Genomic DNA, 23,104 nt, shown 5'->3' on the forward strand with positions numbered 1-23,104 from the left:
GAATGGGGCCCTAAGGAAAGGAAGAACCTGTTTTAGAGATGTCATATAGTGCTAAGACGAACAGGGAAAGAGAGAAGTAGAAAGAGACATACTGGAGAAGCTGACCATTGCGAAGTGCTGACACCGGTCCCCTGTGAATTCGATTGGACACCTAACGGAAGAAAGAAAACCAGAAAGAGAGAAACAGGGTAGCAAAATGACATCCAAACAGACTGAAATGAGGCCCCTTCTGATGCCACCTCAGATCCCTTCCAAGATTCCTATGGATTTGCTTTCAGGCTAGTCCCTTACCTGTTTCCCTAAACCCTAACCCATAGATGAAAATAAACCCCTGACTAGACCCTCTATATCCAGCGCTGTGCCCAGAAGTTTTAGGTAGTGTGGTGCACTTTTTGTCTTCAAACATACTTTGCTTAGGATCTGGCATGTACAATCGCAAAGGCAGTTTCTCCAAACACCTCTGTCCGAAGAATCCATTTGGACATCTGGAGGAGGAAAAGGGGACAAATCACAGAACAAATCTGGCATCATCTGTGAGGCTAAGGTTAGAAATAAAAGTGCATAGTGATGAATGGAAAACTAAAAATTAAAAGCTTCATGAATAGCACCTGCTTTAACCTGTGTTTTCTTGCAATTCGCTTTCCTTAAAAGCAATATTCTATTTTTTCCCAGTCTTCAGGCAGCAAGCAATGCCTATCCTTTCATTCTGAGCCTCTCATCTTCCTCTTTACCTACCCACTGCTAAACACCTCTCCCACCTACTCCCTAAGTGGAAGAAAAGGGTGGGCTATGTGCTACACAGTAATCTTCTTGGAGGCTTAGCTTTAATGCTGTTACACAGACTGACAGCAAGCAACACAAAATGATAGAGATGATAGCAAGAACACATGCACTGCTAATTTCCCATTCCTCCTACGATAGTTGCTTTCAGGAGGACTTTTGGAAGCTCCAACAATCTGCAAGGGGAAACTGTTGTGTAGGGGCTTTGGAGAGAGCCCCTACATGTTTAGCGATTTTCAATGAGAAGGTTAAGGAAGGGGTAGAGAATAAAGCTGAATTGGAACAAGTGTCCCCAGTTGCTAGGGTCTCATGACTACTCCAGGCACAACTACTTTGCCAGGATGATCTGCAGGCAGAAGGCCAAATCTGACCACCAATTAAACTAGTACAACCCCCAAAAAATTCTGCTAAAGCAATTACATAGATGTAACAGGATAGACTTTGTGCTTTGTAGTGCTGCAAAGTGTGCACAACACACATATCAGTTCAATATGTGGAGGTCTTGTGGGAGAACAGATCCCTGAGCCTGCCTAGTGTTTGTAGCTGGAAGGCACAGGACAGAGATAGAAACAGGAGGTACCAGGATTATGAACTTTAGCACTAATGTATATAGTGGGCTATGAGCATGACTGCTTTGAAAAGGAGAAAAAAAGTAAAAGTAAAAAAATGTGTTGTCTTGTTTGACTTGATTCGTCATAAATCTCTTAAAAGGTTCGAGTTTGGAGCCTTAGCTCCTGAGCAATTTAAATGTGTATCAAAAAACCTGAGGCTCCCTTTCTAATAGCCCATCTCCATTTTTATCCATCCTTCCTCTTACCCCAACTGGATAATTCCCCAGTACTTTCTTTATCCTTCCCTCACTCTCAGCTTTTACAGTCTCTCACACATACACACACACCTGTCTCTGTGATTTCAAAGGAGCTCTCTCACCACTTACCTTTCTCTTTTTGCGGAGGCTGCCAAACCCTGGCTGGTATCACAATGGTTAGAGATATCATATTGGATATTTAGCTTGCTGGGCTCTGCCTGGCTATACTGTTAGCTTTCCCAGTGACAGCTCCCACGCATTGAAAGAGACCATCTAAGAACAAAATCCAGACCGGTTCCTTATGCACTTCCAACTTGTGTTTCAGTCTACCTAAAAATTAGATGCCTGGCTCCAGGAGGGTGAGTTAGATGCCTACATTTCCTGTACAATCAATGGAAAGAGTCAGATATCTCCAAACAGAGGTCCAGAAATGGATCATAAGTGGGAGTCCACTTAGAGTTAGCCAATGGGAAACACTAAGCACAGGGGCATATCTAAGCCTCCATCCACTCAGAATTCAGAGCACCCTGTCCTCTGCTGAGGCTCGGTGTTTATTTGAGATGGGCTTACTCTTGTTAAAACATCATTGTTCTGATGGCAGTGGTACCACCACTTACCTTTAAAATGATAATCCTGCATTTAGAGCTCTCACCCAAGAAAACTGGGTTCTGTGCTCTTCTCAGCCTCATGTGATTCAAGCCCATATCTCCCATTACCCAAGTGCACACACCGTATCCTTCACCTCTCTTGCTGCAGCTGGGCTACTGTGCAGTCATGAATGCAAGAATCATGGGACTGGAAAAAGGAAGTCAAGGGAGGCCTGACTGTATCCAATGGTCACAGCATTCCCCTGGGATGGGGGACCCTGGATTCTGGTTCCATTTTAGGTAGTCACTGGGTAGTAAATAGAAATAGCTCTAGGAGCAAGAACTAGAGCTCAGGACCTCTGCTGCCCCTGAATGGTCTAAACATTAGGCTACAAAATCACGCTTGCTCTTGTTTGAGACTTAGGCCTGTACATTATTTCCTAAGTCTTGTTTATGCACCAAGTTTACCATTCTATATTTAGACCCTCTATACCATATTACTCCCTTGCAAAACCAGATTTCATTGAAGTTACAATCAGGGATGTCTGACCCTTTCGATGCAAACAGGAAAACTGTATTTCATGTAAGAACTGTCCAAATTGCAAACTGCTCACATTTCAGTTGATTGTGTTGTTGTATGCAATACTTTTAAAAGGACGAATCCCTTCTAGCCCTATTTTTCTACGTAACAAATACACAAATTAGATTTCTCCATTGTGCAAAATAGTACTTAATACCAGTCAATAGATAAACTGTAGGGAGTGGGGAGAAGCTGTGTTTTTTAACTTTATGCAGTGTTTAGTATGATCAAAGCTTTCTAGTTAAAAGGATGTTGGCAGATTAACTATGTACCAGTGCTCACAGAATTTTTTTTTTGGTCAAACTTATATTTAGTGGGTGAGTTAAGGATATACAAGTAATTCACTGTCAATAAAAAGAGCTATTTTTCAGCTTCTTATCTGCTTATTTAAAGGAACACTCTCAAATAGTTTAGCTTCTACAGTCTGTTTTGGAAAGAATGGATGGGCTAAAAATTCTGGGTAGAAGTGTCCTCCTAAATCTTTAAAAACTGAGGGGGGTTTTATTGGTTTTTTCTGGCTGATTTTAACAATTCTCTCATGTAGGAAATACAAAAACAACACAGAATATGTTAAGTATGAGAGGATCAGCAAGTGCAAGTAATTCTTGAAAGAGCTCAGATCATGTTCCCTACCAGTATGATATGATTGGAGCTGGGGAGACTGTGTAGGGCAGGGCTGCAAGGTACTGTATCAACCCTGTACAGCTTAGAAAGCTAGCCAGAGGCAGAAACCTTTGAACTGGAGGACTTCCCTGAGATGGGAGACTCTGGCAGTGTAAATCCATAGGATTAGCCTTAGAAGCAACCAGGGCAAGGAAATGCCACCGGTCCCAGTGCTAAGAACAAATTAGTTGGGTTTGGTGGTGCACACAGTTGATTCTGCAGCTTGGGCAAGGAAGAAAGTAACTCTTCCCCCATACACAGAAAGAAGGATCTGCAGAAATCTCCCTTAGAGGATTTTCTCTTTCCACCCTCACCTCAGGTTTCCCCGGAAGGTGTTTTATTTGGGTACTGGACATGGCATTGTCTGACTCAGAATGAGTTTCCTTTTTTTTCAGGGTAAGGGAGGAACAAATGGAAACAAAGAGCCATAAATAGGGAGGCTTTTAAAGGCTGTCCCTTATCATGTTGTTGACCAGTGTGAACACATTTTGGCTGCCTGGTTCTTCTCTGGAGGCTCACTGTAGCCTGATTAGCTCCAGCTGCCTAGGAATTCCCCAACATGTAGCTGGCTTAGGGCTGGTACAGCTAGTGCAGGGATTTAGCCCAGGGTGTGTAGTGTGTGCAAAAGTGCTAATGTGCTCTTGTATTTTTGAGCCCAAAATGGCCTCTTGGGGATGCCTTCTCCTAAGTTCTTTTACCTTACATTTGCATTTAATTGAGCCTTGAAATCCCAGGGATCAAGAGAATGCAAGGAGGGCTTAAAAACAAACTTTGTCCAACTCCTTCCTGAATACCCTAAGTTAAATCTACAGATTCAACTATGAATAAGCTACAGGCACTGCTTTCAGATCCAGGTTTCAAAGGAATTCTTTTGGATTGGAAGTGGTCTATCTTCAGAGATGCCAAACACCTCCAACTACTATTGACTTCAATGGGAACTGGAGATGGTCAGCACTTCTGAAAATCAAGCGATATACTTTGGTGCCAGAATACAGTTTTTAAAGGGCCTACTTTGGTGACCTATGTTGATCTTCACAGTCTATCACACAAGTTTCCAGATGACTCAACTACGCATTTAATATTACATCTGCAGCCCTGAGGTCAGGATTCGTGGGTTCTGTCTTATTTGTGAGCCTGGAAAATCCATGTACTATCTCTGTGATTTAATTTATCTTTTCATAAATGAGAATTGTAATATAAATCTTGCTGCAATTTAAATCGTGCTTGTAAAATGCTGGGTCAATGTTATAATAAAGACTATATAGAAGTGCAAGAGATTAATAGATGTTTAGGGCTAAATGGGCCACTAATTTATTTAACATAACACTGGCAATAGCATGTCACCCATGCTGTGACCTTAATGTCAAATTCAGTAATTTGTTTGCCAGTCCAGTCTAGATCCAAACTCTTCAGTAGAATGGAAGATATTCACCACTTCTGTGGATCATTTGTGCTAGTAGCTGGTCATCATGGTTAAAAATTGGGGTCTGACTTCCATTTTGAATTTGCCTGGCTTAAACTTCTAGATATTGCTCCATGTCAGACTTTAATTTCTTCCTGATGTCAGACTTTAATTTCTTCTTCATCCTGATGGTCTCTCCTTATGAAGGTAGTTATACACCATAATCAAGTCACTTCTCTATTTAGTAAGCCAAACTTATCAAGCCCTTTAAAAAATATTTTTACTTGTTTTGACTATTATGAATGCTACTTTACTACTGCTAGTAATATACAGTTACCTTATTTACTTAACTATAAGATGACCCTGATTATAAGAGGTCCATCCAATAATTAGATTCTATATATGGAAAATGTATAAATTTGTTATAATTTTCCAGGTATAAAATCTAATTATTGAAGGCTTACTTTGAAATTATCCCCCCCCGCACTTCTACAACAAGGAAAATAAATCAGGTATTCCTCTTGCCTTCTGCCTTTCCCCAATCCTCCCTGCAGCCTCCTCTCTCTCCTTACTGTCAGACCCTGCTCTCTTCAACCACATGGAAGTGAGGAGCAAATTTGAAAACACTGACTTTGAAATAAACAGCTGTAAAAATTTTCATATAGTACCCATAGATTTAGTTCATCCAGAACTGTTTCAGTTTACCTTTTCATTTGAAACTCCTGCAACTTTTAATACAGGTGCTCCATAAACACACTTTTTGAGCAGACTGTGGGATCTACTTATATGTAGTACAAACGATGCATGATATGAGTCCAAAGCCACAAGGCTTATGATCTACCATATAGTTCATTGTGCTGTGCCCCAGCAGTTAACAGCAATTTCAAGGCATGCTGACCCCATAGCTCAGCACTGCTAGGTATGTGTGTGTACTGCAGATACATCTATAAAGAATCCATGTGCTAATCAGGACTGAATCTGGGTGCTCTTGTCATGAGTCCTGTGATCCTCCAAAAATGTATATGCAGATGAGCCATAAAGCAGACTGGTTTGGCTTCACTTTGCAGAGCAGAAGCAGGCAATTATTTCAGGTGGAGGGCTGCTTAACGAGTTTTGATGAGCTGTCGAGGGCCACAAGGATAGCCCTGCCCAATGACAGATGCCCTGCCCCCTGGTCTCCATTTTGGGACTGGAAGTGCTACTCCCTAATCCCTGACCTTTGCCACTAGCACTCCCTTCCCTTGCTCCCAGAAATAAAACTCGTTTTGGGAAAGGGCTTTGCCATCTTGAAACCATAATAAAAAACAAATTATATTCTAAAAATCAAACATTGAAAACAGCATATTTAATTTTTATTTAAAAAAATATTTTGTCCTAATTTATGTGTGTGTGTTGTACATGGAGGTGATTGCATAATAGCGTGAAATGAGGTCTTACTCTTGTATATTGTAGGGGAGTGTGGAAGAGGGGTGGGTATGGGGCTTGTGGAAGGCTGTGGGTGTATGGATGTGTGTGTATGTGGGGTGTAGGGGGAGGGTGTGGGTTGTGTGTATGTGGGTGGGTGGGCAGGTGGGTATGGGGAGTTGTAAGGGGTATTTGTGGGGATGTATGGGTGTGTTTGTTGGTGGATATGGGGTTTGTGGGGTGTGCGGAGGGGGAGGGTGGCTCGGGGAGTATGTGGGGAGGGTGGGTGTAGGGTGTGTGTGTGTGTGGTGGACAGTGAGCAGGGCTCTCCACAGAGGTGCACAGATGTGTGTGTGTGTGAGTGTGAGGGAATGTGGGGCAGGGTGTGAGTGGGCATGGTGTTTATGGGGTGTGTGATTGCATGTGGGGTAGTGTGTGGTTGTGGGGTTTGCGGGGAAGGGTTTGTGGGTATGGTGGAGTATGCATGGGAGCTCCCCCATGCATGCCCTCCTGAGCTGGTCAGCACCCATTCCCACTCTGAAACAGCCCAGAGTCCATACACCCTGAGGTGCCTCCTTGCCACCACCAACAGCACGCAGCCCCAGCATGCCCAACCACCCACTCTGGACTCACTCTCACCAGACTGGATCATCCAGAACGTGCATACAGCCCTGACCCAGCCCGCCCCGCACCACTCCCCTGTGGTGCATCCTGCCGTGTCCTGGGCACACAGTGGGGCTGGGGCAGCTCTGCGGTGGGACTGCCTTTCTAGGTAGCCCAGGAGGTGGCAGCTCCCTATTTTTTCCAGAAAAAACAGTCTCCCTGTTTTTTCCAGTTCTCTGCTGCAGCCACTTGGAGCCTGCACTGGGCTGACCTGTAGCTGCTCTGTGCTGCCACCATTGCCCCATTGGGCAGCCTGGAGATAGCGGTGACAGCAGCAGAAACAGAGGGCAGCCCAGCACGGGCTCAAGGCAACTGTAGCAGGGACCTGCTGGCAGCAGGAAGAAGAGGGGGCACTTTTACCCAACGCTAAGCAACAGCTTTTGTGCCACACTGCCAGTGAGAGCCTGGGCAGGTGAGCCCAAAGCAGGCACAGGGCATGTGGGGTTGGGGCTGAGCAGCATGGGTCCCTGCCACTACCACAGGGCTGGGGCTGTCAGTAGCGGCAGCCAGAAAGAGTCGCCTGCCACCTGGGCTGTCTAGAAAGGCAGTCCTGTGATGGAGCTGCCCCACCCTGCTGCGTGCCCATGAGGTGGCAGGACACACCATGGCTGGATTGTGCCTGGGCCAGGGGACCAGATTTTGTCCACCCTGGTCATAGAGGGTGGGGCCACACTAATCATATGTGACAGGCTGACAGAGAGGGCAACACTAGGATTCTGGGTGAACTGTTTGGGGGGGAGCGCCTTGATTTGATGATATTTTCCAGACATTTAAGGCTGGTGAAAAAACAAGAATCATTGGAAATGGGAAAGAAAAATGAAGCTCAGCTATGGGAGTAAGTTGAAATTTATGCAATGTTGTGTTCACCATGACTTGAAAAAGTTAGTGCTGAGGGGGACTGCACCATTATCTTATGTATAGGGGCTTTACTAAACTAGCTTTGTGGTAGGTTTCCATCAATATGGTTACCCATTGTGGGCCATTTGTTTTATAGTCATGCTCAGTGATGATTGCTTTAATTTGCTTCATAGCTGGTTTCCATTACTGAGCACATGCTGCTTTTGGCAGCAGTTTAATGATAGACAATGTATTTAATGAGGTTCCCTTGTATGCAAAAGTAAGACAAGGAAAAAAACTTCATCAGTAAATTAATTAACTCTGCCATAGGACAGTAAGTAACTTACTACAAGGAAAGATCTTTTTTATTTTGCCTTTCAAAAACAAGGTTCTGGAACATGTAGTATATGAGAAAATAAAGTATAGCCACCAGCTCATTGTCAGGGATTAACAGTACTGTACCTCCGAACAAGAGAGTGACACTAGAGGAAGAGCTCCTGCTCTTTGGGGCACTGGACTCTGTGGCAGCAGAGGTGGATTAAGGTGTACTGGGGCCCTGGGAAAACACAAAATTGGAGCTCCCCTGCCCCCTTGGGAGCTGGGCTGCAGGTTGGGGGGTGGGGCCGCTTCCCCTCCTGGTACTGGTGGAGGAGGCTGGGTGAACCCTGCCAGGCTGGGGGTGGGGGTGTACATGCCTGCCTCTTCTCCCTGCTACCTGCCTCCCCGCTGCTACAGCCAAACATATACACACACAGGTGTACACATAGGCATGCACACAAGTGGGTACATACTCTACTTTCACTCACTCTCTGCACATGGACACAGTCACAAAAATACTCTCCCTACCATGAGCACACACACATGCACGCACGCACGCACAAACATGCAAGCACATGCATGCACACAGATGCACACTCACACACACAGACATGCACACACATACACATATGGATGCACACATATGCACAGATGCATGAACACAGATGCACAGAGGCAGGCACACACAGATGAGTGCACACACACATATGTGTGCACATACGCATACAGACGTACAGACACATGGATAAATGCACACACAGGGATGCACACACACACAGATGTACATACAGAGACACACATACACTCACACATGCATGCACAGATACACGCACACACACAGATGCACACACACGCAGGTATGCAGTTGCATGCATACATACACAGACACATACACACGCAGTTGCATGCATGCACACATGCAGATGTAAGCACAGACAGAGATATACACCCCCCCAGCCACACACATCTTCCTCACGGGACCTCCCCCCTCCCTCCCTCTCAATCACTCTGAGGCAGACCTGTCCTCTTCCCCACTTCTCTCCCCTACAAGCCGCTGGTGGCTCAGTCTCGCTCCTACCCAGCCCCTGTTGCACTGACTGGCAGGGAGATGCTTCCGGGCTGTGTCCATGCAGCTGTACACGTGCATTGGGCTGGGCTGTCTCAGGCCAGGAGTGCCGCACTGTGCCTCTGTGGGTGGGTGGCAGTATTGGGAGGGGTGGCTATGGGGGCTAAGGTGAATTTGGGGGGGCTGTGGCTCCTCCCCCGCACTGCCACCTACCTGCAGAGGCACAGCGCCACGTGGCACTCCTAGCCTGGGCCCCCTACCCCAGGCATGGTGCTATGTAGCATTCCCAGCTAGCCCAGCCCCAGCCCCAGCCGGCCCTGCCCCAGCCCGCCTGGGGGAGAGGCCTGGCTCCTAGCCGCAGGGAAGCAAATGTGGAAGCCTTGGTTTTAAACTTGGTGCCATTTTTGTCTCTGTGCTGGAGATAAAAACCTGACAAGTTTAAAACCAAGGCTTTTGCTTCCTTGCTGATGAGGATCCAGGAGACCCAAATTGGTAGAGGTCTCTGGGCTTGTGTCTAGCTGGCCCATGCATTAATCCACCTGTATGTGGCAGAATCAATTCCATAGTGCAATGCACCCATCTAATTAGACCACTGTGAGAATATGGATGGTGAAATAAAATACTTGTCTCATCTGCCAATGAGTGGGAATCTCAAGGCTTAGTCAACCTGGGTCTGAATGAAGGATGTGCACCATTGTTTCCTATCTGGGAATTGAACAAACATACACTGACCACCACTAGAGGGAGATTGCAGAGATGGAAATACCATATCATATCTGGGAAAAAGGATAACCTGGCTGATCTTTTGGTTCTCGCTACCAAATCTCCTCATTTCACTCCCATTGCAACTCCAGCCCTGTCCCTGGCAAGTATAGTAAAACATAGTCACTCATATCCAGTCCATGTGCAGCAGGTTGCTTAAATAAAGACAAGCCATTCAGGTGTTTGCTGCATCTTTTACCTGAAAGGGCCCTACTTTTGTCTTCAGCTGGAGCACTGCAGGGACCCTGAACAGCTGTTCTGTATACCCCAACTCTATGAAGTACCTGGGTTGCACTGTTTTTCAGAAGGGAAGGTAGCCCCTAGCCCTCCATTCTGTTTCACCTCATGGCTGTTCCTTCATTCAGACCCAGCACTCACCTTGCTACTGTTGTTCAGATTGTATGGTGACCCTCTCAAAGAAAAATTTCCAAAGCACCTCTGTGATTTATGAGTTTAAATCCCATTTTCAAAAGTGACCTCATATGTTTGAGTCCAATGACTTTCAATAAGAGTTGGCTTCCAAGTGCCTAAGTCATTTCTGAATCTGGGAGTTAGACTCCTAAATCAACAGGTGTCTTTGAATATGTTACCCTTAATCTCTAAAATATGCAGGATCTCAGAACTTCACCCTGGAATACAATGAAAGAAAAAGCTTCATAAATGTCACTGACAATCAACAGGTGCAACTCAGCCAGGGCCAAGGAACTGGTCACTACAGCAGATGTACCCCACAGATGTGATATGATAAACTCTGATGCAATTCATGCTGGAGACAACTGCACCCAGGCACAGCATTTCCACATGCAAGTAGGACTGCAGCACTTTGAAACAAGACAGAGTAGCCCCAGGCTGGCAGGAGGCCTGGAGAAGAGTGGTGGGGGATAAACTCTGGGCTCTGGGTGGTGGCAGTGGGAGGTGGAGGGCTAGCTGGGGCATGAGGGTGCTAAAGTGGAGGGTAAAGCAGCAGGCAGCCCCCATACTTTAGCACCCTTGTGTCTCATCCAGCCCCTGTCACTATCTACATGTGCATTTTGGTGGAGTAAATTACTTCTCCATAGGATAGTACTGTCCCTGACAATACTATCCTATGGCAGAGTTAATTAATTTACTGTGTCTTAATACTGGCACATGTGTAGACTGTGATGCTTTACTGTGGAGCTAATTAGTCCACATTGCAGTAAAATGCACATGTAGATACACCCAGTGATGATGGAAAGAAGCTAAGGCCAATAACTTTATTGTACTGGAGGCACCTTGCTAATCTGAATGAAGAAAACCCAGGGTAGATGACTGAGTTACCTGGACGTCTCTGGGGAAACAGAAGTTTGGATAACAAGATCAAATGTTTTACTAAGATTTGAATAAAATACCCACACTTCCAGATATTTATCCAACCCAACCTTTTTTTTTAAGTTCACCCATCACTGTAGATACATATAGATTCATATGTACCCTCATCAAGAACTTACAAATAATTGCAGTGATCAGAGGTAGCTGAACAGTTAAACATGCATTCAGCCTGTCTTTATATTTGTTGCTATATTGATCTGGAATCCAAGAAGCGATTGAAAATTGATATCGTAAGAGCTCCTAGAGGTCCCAAAGAAGTTGTGTTTCCCCCATACACACCTACAAGACATGATAGTTCCTGCTCCAAAAAAACATAAGTCTATAAATCATATCTTCACATCATGGGCCAAAAGTAGAACTTTATTGTTACTGTATTTGCATACAACTTAGATAAAGGAGGAGACACCTCGGGGGGGTGGGGAATTGAAGGAAAAAACTGCTAAGAAATGAAGCAGCAAAACAAGCATGTTATATCAAAGAAAAACTGGAAGAGACATGTTGGTTCAGTAGCAGCTACTGTGTACAGGCAGTCCTCGGACTTACGACACAATTGGTTCCGAAAAACCACGTCTTAAATTGAAACATTGTAACTCAGAACCAATTTTCTCATAAGAAACAATGTTATAAATGGGGGATTCGTTCCTGAACCAAGGCCTAATACCCTATTTTCACCAAAAATACCCCAGAATTTTGTGGTTGATCAATTATAGATGAGTAATATAGCTACATTAATGTATTTATATTGGAAATAGCAATAGATTTGAAAGGACTGCTTTGAGGTGACTTTGCTGGACTTTTTGAAGGACTCCTGGTTGGACTTTTTGAAGGGTTCTTGGCTGGAGTCTTGTCAGGAGTCTTGCTGCAAGTTCTTCTGGAGTCTTGTCTGCTTTCTTAAAGAAAGTGTCCAAGGAAGTTTGGACAGATGTTCTCCAGGGAGATGAGCAACGCAGTGAACTTGTTTGCTGGCATGGCATCATATCGGATCAAGCATTGTAAAGTCAAAACTGACGTCATAAACTTGAAACAGTGTCAATTTATAAACATTGTAAGTGTGAAAACATTGTAACTCGAAATGTTGGAAGTCGAGGACTGCCTGTATATCTCCCAGTCTCTCTAATGTCAATCTAGCAATTTGTGGCAAGATCTCTCTGCACCACATTATGTAACACAGATTCTGCATTGTCTAGTACACATGGGCTTTAAAAAAACCCTCTTGTTGGATTATCACTGAAAAAATATGTAGGTTTTGAGTGACAGGAAAAAAATCCTGTGAACACAAGTAAGTTCTGTGAATTTCAAAGCTAGCATGCAAGATTACAAGACATCTAACCTCTCGAGATAATTCATCTTCCAGGGGTCAAAACTCTTCTGGGTGTATATCTACTGAGAAACAGCCAGGCTGATTCCATTTTCATTAGCTTAATGATCTTAGGAGCAAAACTGCTGCACTGTTAAGTTTACAGGGAAGAATGAACTATTTTTCATGATTTTCCCTCAATAGGGCCCATCTGGGAATGATACTACAGCACAGTGATGACCCACTGCTCCAACATGGGAAGCAGCAAACTCTCTTGGACAGGTGAGTCAGCTCATGATCCAGGGTTTTGCTAGCCTTGATAGGGTTTCTGTAATCCAGGAATCTTTTGAGACAAAGCATGTCTGATGCATAGAAGCTGAGCATCAAGTTAGCAATGCACTGCTGTGTGCACGGGGTTGAATTTTACTTCTGAAAAACAACTCACCCCATTCATAAGCTGACTTTGAGTGGCCTTGGTGAGTCTCTCCCTCTCCTGAGTGGGTATACCACTAACCTCCTTCCTGCAAGGTCCAATAGAAGGATAAGCTGTTCCTGCCACTAAAATCTCATGATTTTACCTGGTGCTATTGTCCTACCCAATGCAAAGCATGCCTTGAGTGTAGGTTGCAGTCTTAATGAATAAACTTATGCTAGAAAAACTGTATAGCTGCACCAAGCTATAAAAGCACAACCCCATTTTGTGCCTTTCTACCTGATCAGCTTCATGTGCCAGTGTGGCAGAGGACTGAAGTCCTTCATCTACCTCCTCCCTTCATCCTTTGCAATGATCTGTACTCCCAGTATATTTAAGTATCACTTTTGCCTCTTTCAGATGATACCAGAAGAGCTAACAAGGAATTTTGCAGCCAAACTTTTTTTATTTTTCTTGGAAGAAGCTGATTCCTTGAAACCAAAACTTTCTCATAGGAACCAGCCAACTTAGACAAATCTCCTGTGTCAAAAACAACAAAACAACAAACCAAAAAAATACCCAGAGAAAATTTTCAAAATGTCAAAATGGGAAACTTTTGACATCCTCTTAAAAAAAGCATGCAACGGTTCAAAACTACCTTTTCTACTGAAACATAAGTTTGTAAAAAAAATATTGGAAAAAAAATTAAAAGGTTGCAATTAACACAAACTATTTCCAGCTCATCAAAACAAAACTGTTTGACTTGGTTCAAGCTGAGTTTTGGGGATAGTGCTTAGTTTTCAGGAATGTTGAGTTTTTAACTTTTTGTTCAATTTGGGAAAGAAAAAAACATATACATGTTGTTGGACAAGAAAACCATTTTCTATCTAGCTCTAGGTATCAGCTTGTATCACACATCCCTGTTTCTCCCTCCACTGTGCTCTTACTTAAAGAAACAATACCCAGTTAGGTGACTCCTTAGAATACAATCTATTACATAGAACAGCATGAAAGTGAAGGTGGTTTATACCAGGACATGAAAAAGCTGAAGCAAGAGGGCACAATGCACTGAAATAAGTGAATGAAAAAATGTTTCAGGCATGCTCCTTATTTGTGCAGAGGGCTGAAAAAAAGAATATTGTTCTGTCATTTTCCCCCAACCAGTCCCAGAAAGTCATGCACTGGAGCACACCAACAAACTGTGCTCTACAAACAGGTGATAAGAGAGAAGAAAGCAGCAAGAGCAAGTGCAAAGGCCTTATCCAGAGCAGGTATTAAAAGAGATGCTATCATAGGCACATACAGACTGCAGATGGCCCTGGGAAGACAACAGCACATCTTCCACTGATCCCAACTGCAACAGGAAAAATTTCCATATCTTGCTCTAATTTTAAAAGGGTTTTTTAATATCTCCTAGGTACCTAAAATCAGGTCCCATGTGAATGTGGCGGTCTGGCTGGGGAGCTGAAAGAATCCCCTGGAGCTTCAGGCATTAAGGCACATCAACAAGAGAACAAGAAAAAGTAATTGACTCAAATATGATTACACAGATAATGACATGGACCATTTTAGTCTCTCTGTCTAGGACAGTGGAAATGCTAAACATACTAGGACTGGATAGCTAAAGAGATTAATATAATGGAAGACAGATATTTTCACCTCTAGCTCACCAGTTTGTATTTAGCACAGATGACATCTGTAAACTGTTACTATCCAATGGCCATTTGGTGACCTATGTGAAGTGAGTTTATGGATGTCTGTTTCCTAGTGGACATATATATATCCACAAAGCAAAAACAGTACAGCTAGCACTAGTGACAGTCTGGTCAACTGAGAGGCCAGGGAGTGAACAGGCAAAGAGACCAATTCTAAAACTAGTTGGTTTGAATTATTCAAAAATTATCCTTCTGTTTGTGGACTGTTCACAAACAAATCTGGCATTCTGCAAATGTGTTTGTTTTTCATTATGTACTGGCCAACAATCACCTTCTAAACCATTTTCAAACCATTCACTGTCTTTAGCACCCTGAATGAATTGCAAATAATGAACTGCAAAGTTTGGCTCCATAATACCCTCACTCATTTTGATTGAGCAATTAGCTGTTTTTCAAATATTTGTACGGTCACAAAACCATGTACACTTCTATGAACATAGGATACCAACACTGGATGTGCAGCATTCAACCAATTCTACTAAAGTCTTGCTTTTACGCCCCCAACACACATTACATTTAAGATGTGATTAACAAGGTAATTGTGCCTTACATAATAACCAGCCACATGTGCAACTCAATTTTAGTCACTATAATGCAGTAAGCAAGCCACAGTTATTCCACAGACAATGTGGAATATGTAATTTGGAATAACTTTGTGGTTTGTATTGTGCCTTAAACTGAACATGTAGCTGGGACCTGTCAAAACCCTGTGTGCTGCCCAGCTGGATGGGACACAGGGTTTTGACAGGTCCCAGTCTACAGGGAAGCTGGCATTGGGGTACTATAAGCTGGGAGCTCAATAAGCCCTATGTACCACCCAGTACATATGGTTTTAAAGTCCCCCATACAAAGGGAACCCAGCATTGGACTACTGCAGCCGGATGACAGGCTCTAAGCGTACAGGGAACCATACAAGTCCTGTGTGCTGCCTAGCTGAGAAGCACACATGGTTTTGACAGGTCCTGGTACAGAGGGAACCCAGCACTGGGTTGCGGCAGTTTGATGCTGGGCTTCCTGCGCGCTTAGCTGACTGTTGGCTAGGGCTGGAGACTGGTTTGGTTCCTGGCCTCAGCTGACAATCAGCTGGTTGATTTTACTTGCATCAGCAAGTAAAGTGCAATTTGGATCTAACCCTTCATCCCAAAATCATCTGTTCCACCATGCACATGTGGCATGGCATGGAATGGCATGCGATTGTTGGGATCAAAGATGAGATCCAATCACATCTTAAGCTGAAAGTCTGTCAAGGGCTTTAGAGTTACATTCACAGTCCAGTTGATAACTGTGATGGCAGAATAACTCAACTGGGATACTAATAACACTGTGGCTGCAGCAACTGCTATTACTAGGAGTTCTGGGCAGGCTTGTCTACTGTTACATGCTACCATAATGCTGCTTGTCTGGAATCTCAAAACTTAGATTACAGCAAATAGAACTTTATGGTATATGAGATATTTAAATACTGAATATTATACATTTTATTTGGTATTGCTTTTCCAAGGTTTCCTTTTTTTTTCCCTTTAGTATTAGACTGTAGCTAAGTTTGACCTAAAATTTCCAAGGTGGTCATATGCACCAATATTTATATATACAAATAAGTGACCTGTTTTTAGTGATATTACAGCAGCTATATGGAAGAACACTATTGTGTCTGTGCAAGAGCATTGCATAATTTTAATGGTACAATTTTTGTATCCACATTTCAATAGCTAGCCTGGGAGTGTCCAGAGGAGCGTGCATGTGTGGCTTATGGAGCCTCAAAGCAGTCTGAGGTGCTGCAAACTGCACACGTGCACCCATTCACCACACTTCTAATTAGCAGGTGGGTGTTTTTGACACCATGGGATTATATGGCCAAAAATATCTCAGATTCTGTGAAGCAAGTCTTCCTGGGTAAGCTTTCACCAGCAAGGATTACCTCGCGCCCAAGGAAAGAAAGGGAAGTACTGAAGGTGTCAGCAGAGCTGAAATACCCCTTGCTCCATATAGTCCACATGTATTTGACTAAGGACTCTGAGCCAAATTGTATCTTTCAGATGCAGTCCCATTTGACCTCAGTGGCAGTAGTGCTATAACTCTAATTCTCAGATCTGTGAAGGCAGAATCTGGCAGCAGGTTGCCAGGAACTGCAGGATGTAATTCCACTGCCTGAGAGCCCATCCTTTTCCTTTCTGTGCCATTCTACCACTTGAGATCGTATGGGATGATCAAATCAACCCTGTCCATATTTGAAAAGATGGCATCATTGAGCCGTTTCTGAGAAAAGGGACACTGACTCTGCAATATGCTTACCCTGTGGATTTGATACACCCCCTTCGAGGCACACCACCAGCCCTACCTTTCTACACAAATTTTGCTTTGTAAAGTGGAAGAGGATGGCTAAGTCTCTGGGATGGCCTGTAAATGCATACAGGGTTAGGAGTGGATTTTGTAGCCAGTACTGTGTCATTTCAGATTACATAGTCTGCATGTAAACTTACAGGTGCTGAGAAGAGCACATAATAAATCAAACATAAATAAGATATAAATAAAATACTAGTTGTGCCCAGTGCTGTGTGGCAAGAATTGTTGGAGAAACAGCAGCAGGATATAGAACAGAATACCAGGAAGGAAACAAATCAGTGACTGCAGAAAAAGAAAGCATCTGAGGTACCTTGGGCTGGAGGGGCCCCATGTCATTTTCCTGAAAGGGTGCAATTTATCAGTTTCTGGTGCCAACCACATTATTAAGTTGATTGATAAGCACCACATGGATCCTAACACTCTAAAGAAGATGAGCCGTGTATTGTGGATGTTATGGGAGCCATCTGTGTTGCTGGGGAGACCTTGGCTGCAAGACATCAGCCTAAAAGAGCAAAAATGGCAGACTGGGGAATCTGTGAAACTTTGCCAGTCCTGCAGAATGTTTTTCCCTTTGTTCTGAGGAAATTTGAGGAAAATACAGACAGAAGACCTATGGAAGCAGTAAGCAAATGAATCTTTCTTTCAGCCACTTTCAATTAAAAAAAAAAGAACAAAAATCCCCTTTCTTTTCAGAGGTGTAACTATGCAGTTGGGCACCTGGGGCAGCTCACACACAGGAGCAGCAATGATTTCTTGTTAGCACTGGTGTAATTGTGCAGCTGCAGTTGTTTTTATTTGTGCCCCTCCCAAGTCAGCATCTGTGGCAGCTACTCTCATCACCCTGACCTAGTTCTGCTGTTGTTCCCTTCCTTCTGGAGAGCTTGTATTTTCAGCACAGATTTTACATCCCATTCAGGTCTCTCTGCCTTAAGTCTATGCTGAGGACCAAACCAGGAAAGAATGTTTCTTTATTGGACTCAATCAATAGTCTGATTCTTGTGGAAATGACCTTTAATAGTTTTGGTTTTCAGGCTATAAGCCCCTTAATGGCTTCTGCTCCCATGCAATTTAGAAGTCCTAGACAAGTTCCTGGCCCATTCTCTAGCTCACTTGCACCATACAGATGACACTGAATGGTTATAAAGCTTCTGTAACTGTGCTGCTAAGGACTTCCTCAGTGGATGGAAGCCTGGCCTTGTTTCTCCCATGCATCCTTAAAAAAAAGCTAGCATTGGGCATATGCCAGCTTATGGTTAGGGAACAGAACATAAAGTACTGACCCCTACACAACTTGCTGGTAATTCCCAGTTGATGTAAAGGCCTATGATAATATATGGCAAAGCTGCTCCATCTCACCCTCTGGACTACCACTGACCCAGGGAATTTATGGGTGTAGCTAGTGGTAGGCACGGCCTGCCACAGAATCCAGGTCTCTGGGGCCCCACTGAACATAGCCACTGGCAGCAAATAGGTAAGCAAAGGCTGTGCAATATGGCGGTTGGTCACCCTGTGGCTACCTAACCCCCTGCCAATTGTGTGCCTTTGCCTTGGCAGGCACCCACATGCAAGTGATGAATTTCAATATCCTCCATGTAGTAGTAGGGTTGGAGGGTTGTTGCAGCTATGATTGGCCAGGTTGCTACAACAACCCTCCAACCCTACTACAACATGGAGGATATCAAAATCCACCATTTACAATGGAAAATTCACAACATGAAGAGAAAAATACAGTTGGTCCAATAAAATATATCACAAAACAATCCTTGCCTTGCTTTGAAAGCATTTTAATAAGTTGCACACTGAAAGGGCCAATGCTGTATGCTTGTGCTTCCATGCTGATTGGAGTGATTTTGGGGGCAAAGCCAGTCTTAAAACAATGCTGAGTGGTCAGGGTCTGGTTCCAACCCTACAATCATGCCAGTCATAGCTGCCTCCCCTCTCTGGATTTTTCTCTTGACCTGCTATCTTCTTGCCCTCTTTTCCCTGCCCACCCCTAGAAATGGCTTTCTAAACTCTAACTTGCATCTGATCATAAGCTGTTTTGTTATTCAGCATACAAGCATTTTCTGTGAGAAGCTGATACACATTCTGGCATGTTGATATTCTGTATTGTAGTAAATCTGTAATCAGTTTCTCTGTCATTTATATTAATTATCACCCATTTTCCAAAGGCAAGTAAAGTATTTTGAGTTGAGCGATAAGTAATGTGATGCATATTTACAAATTTAACTGTCACAGCCATTACTTGATAGCTAATTGTTGCCTTCGAGTCTCCAGAGACGGCAAATGACACTGGCCTGAATTCTAGAACTTGCTGAACTCAACCCTTAAACAGTGTTAAAAACACTACTGCTACATGAAGAAGATTCAACATCCGGTTTCCTAGAGCCAAGGTTCCCACTGGCACAGGGTTTTTGGTGAATAGTGGTATTTCAGACCATAGAATTACTTTGTTCTGATGAGCACTTTGCTTCTCCCCAGTCCTCCCCCTCCCCTTCCCTCACTTCCCCCACCCCTTCAATTCTAACATATTTTTAGCAGTCAGTATTTTGGGACTCATCAGAAATGGAAACCATTACACCATCTGAAAGTAAGGAATTGCAGCTTTCAAATGATATAAAATATGCATGTCTATTTCTAGTAGTTCATAAGGCTCTGGCTGTTAAAAGCATGATGGATTCAAGTTAGAACTTCCCTCTCAGTGAGACGTTAATCACCATGTCCTGATTTTAAGGTGCACTCCTTCAGCCCAACTGGGCATGGTACTAGAGTGGTTAAGGCATCTTGCTCATGCACCAGAGTGCTGAGTTCCAGTTTTACTACAGGCACCTACTAAAGGACAACCCCAGTTAACTTTGAACTCTTGTATTTTATTGGCCTAGAAACTAATATGCCTTAGGCAAGCTGGACCTGTATGAAAAATGTGGGGTTCCCAATACATCCTGATAGTCTCCCCTCACCTCCCATTTTGGAAACAGGAAATAGTCATCTGATTTTACTCCCCTCCAACACCCAGGCCCCAAGCTTGGGGGCCTGGTACAACTGTACCCCCACTGTCCACCTCTCATAGGCCTTGTCTAAGCTCTGGTAGACCTCCGACCTTTCATGCCAAGGTTAGGACTGCTGTGGTAAGCCCAGTTCAAATGCTTGTAAAATTTCTTCAATATTGCTCTTATGCCTGTGACTGAAAGGGGGGGAGAAAATCAGACTTCTTTCAAAAAGACTTTCCAGGATGCCCAACCAGGAGCCACTAAGGTCCAACACAGCAATGTGCCAGGAGCATGAAGATCACACCTCATAAACTCTATGTACCTACTATGTACAGAATGATTGTATACTTCTCTCACAGCTGTGGGTGGATACTGGACCAGATCCACAGCTGATGTGAACTGGTATAGCTTTACCGAATTCAAGAAATCTGCACTGATTTGCATCAGCTGAGGATCTGGCCCCTCAAATGTAAGAGCACCTGAAGCAGGGTACTTATAAATGCCAACACGTATTTCACTCTCTATTTAAATAGAAACAGACCTGATATGTGAAGTTTAGGTATGGATCCAAAATTACTGAACATGGGAGAGGGTTCAGATCTAGTTTTTTGGCTTAGCTAATTCACAAAGGTAGGCCAGAGCCCCAGCATTTGGACCTAGACACAGATCTGAACCTCTAGCAAAATCTGAGGGGTTCATGCTAGAGCTCTCTAATATTGGGAAAGGATGGGAGCTGTTATTGTAGTGCACTGCCAAGTCTAATGCAGAGGAGAATTTTGTGCTCTTGCAAGGCATTTTTATGGCTTTCTTGCATTTCCTGCAGTGGGAGCTGAAAGAACATGGAATGATCTGGGACTGGTAATATGTGGTGCTGTGCCTCAACATGTCCAGCTGAAAAGTCAATGGGAGCAGCAGATCTTCATGACTTTAAAAACTGAACCCATGATGTATAAGGACTACAGCTTTTTCACGTACACGGAAATGTATGTGTGCTAGAGAAGTGTTAAGGAAAACAAAACATGTTTTCTTTACGTATTTGCCTACGTTCAAAGCAGAGATGGGCAAACCTGACCGAACTGGGAGAGCCATTCAGAAAAGCTTACAAAAGTCCAGCTGCTTCTCTAAGCTATCTAAACCTGCACAGGAAAGCATAGTGCTCATCAGAACAAGTTACCACATAACTCCTTTACAAGTGGGGCAGAAATATGGGGGAAACAGGAGATTTGGCTGACTTTCAGCTCTTTGTTTAAGATCCCTGTCAAAACAAAGGAGTGCCAAAGCATACCAGTTATGGAGGAAATAAACACACAAGACTTAACCAAACTTTTTTTGACCTTCCAAAATTGTTTGTACTTCAAGTTCAAGTACATACTCTAAGCCAAAATTGTTGGTCCCTCCCTAATTGAAACCTATATAGATAACTGAAATCTATATTGAGTATTACTACTATGAAGCAGGGAATGGATCAAAAGCCATGGTTCATGCCTGCACCACAACCTTTGTGCTTCTGGGGACACCCACGCTCAACCACACACCCTCCCCACCTGATCTCACTTGTACTGGCCAACCTTGGGAATGTGGCAGTGAAGCCACCTCGGGGGCATCTCCAGCATGTTTGAGAGCAGCTGCACAAGTGATCCCAGAGCGCCTTCACCACAGCATTTCTGGGTGTGATGCAGAGCTCCCTCAGCAGCACAAAGGCTGAAGTGGAGACATGCCAAAGGAGGCTGAAGTCTTTTATAGCATTTTTCCATACAGCTGATATACTACAGGTAGTGGGAAAGTAAGTCTACTCATTGCCAGGGCAATGTTCCTCACTTCCTATGAGGGTAAGGATGATTGAGTCTCCATGGCCTCTTTGCTGAGACTGTAAAGCATCTAGATATATAAATTTCTGCCACTGGCCTTTGATTGTACCCTCACTCACAGTCCACATCGGCTACCAATGTAAAGCTAAAACATGCTTAGCTATGTTTGAAGCAGTGATCAAGAGGTGAAAGGTTAGAATATCCCATTACATATCCCTTAAACCATGCACTGTGCATTTTTATTCAATACCTTAACATTTATCTCGCCTCTTTCTTCAGGTTCTAATAAGAAAAAGGAACACAACACACACAATGCCCAATTTCCATTTACAGACTGCCCTTAAACCCCTTTTCAAAGAAAATTTGGTGCAGCATTAAAGTTCTGTCTTGTCATGCAACGCACATGTTCCTTGAGCTAGCTGGGTTGATAGTGAAGAGGCCACTATGAGAAGAAGAGAGGCAGGAAGGCTGTCAATCACTCAACAGGACCCCCCACCTCATCCCATAAAGAGGACATACTGACAGGCTCCAAGAAAAGTCCGAGGCATTTTTCGCTGGGAAGATGCTGCCTGTGATGTGGAGCCTTGACCTGAGTTGGGAGAAGGAAACTAAAAATGCAGTGGTTCCAAAATACACTGTCCTGCTAAATCTGCTCAGTCCAACCACTAACTACCAAGGAACCTTCAGAGAGATGTCACTTCTGCAACTGATAGAAAGATCTCTTCTGCCATCCCAGGTTACTTCTGCATTGAAACAAGGACTACGCTCACTTACTTGCAAGACAGCTGATTAATCCCCTCGATGTAGTAGCACACCCCACCATTGACACAATAGGACTTGGCGGTTTCATTGCATTTTCTGGCATGCCCAGACCAGGACGAGAGTGTGGTGGTTACTGTAGGGAAATAAAAAAAAGATATATTGTTACTTTCTTTGCCCTAAATTCTTCTTTCTGAGATGGTGTTTGTCTGCCAGAGTTAAAGCCCCTAGAGCCACAACTCTCAACCTGTGCCTTTAGACATATAACCCTGGTTTCCAGGAGCCCACATATGGCTCTCAGAGTCCAGGAGTTTGACTGAACTCTTCATGTGTTGATCACAGCACTGCCCTTGTGCAAAGTGTGGAGTTCTCAGCAAGCTTTCCACCCAGATGCCAGGAACTGGTATTAGGTGGAAGTCACCTTCTTATTCCTTCTTGGCATCAAGGCAGGGTGGATGAGAGGGAGAAATACATGTTTCTGCACACATATACACAATCTCTGCAGCAGTAGCCGGACAGCAAGCTATCAAGAAAGAGAGAGAAAGAGAAAATGTGTAGCT

At 43.8% G+C, this 23,104-nt stretch overlaps 1 protein-coding gene across 2 annotated transcripts in view; it reads right to left on the reverse strand.

The window, feature by feature from the left end:
• Window positions 1-23,104, reverse strand: part of NRG2 (neuregulin 2) — a 328,293-nt gene that overhangs the window by 46,744 nt on the left and 258,445 nt on the right. For both annotated transcript variants that reach the window (XM_090065050.1, XM_090065052.1), the window contains 2 exons: window positions 22,560-22,680; window positions 409-485 (listed from right to left, as the gene is read on the reverse strand). In XM_090065050.1, the coding sequence (XP_089921176.1) occupies window positions 409-485; window positions 22,560-22,680 (198 nt within the window). The remainder of the gene's footprint in view (window positions 1-408; window positions 486-22,559; window positions 22,681-23,104) is intronic.

The sequence above is a fragment of the Crocodylus siamensis genome, chromosome 10, assembly GCF_052110815.1.
Source record: "Crocodylus siamensis isolate JL-2025a chromosome 10, ASM5211081v1, whole genome shotgun sequence".
Taxonomy (NCBI): Eukaryota; Metazoa; Chordata; order Crocodylia; family Crocodylidae; genus Crocodylus; species Crocodylus siamensis.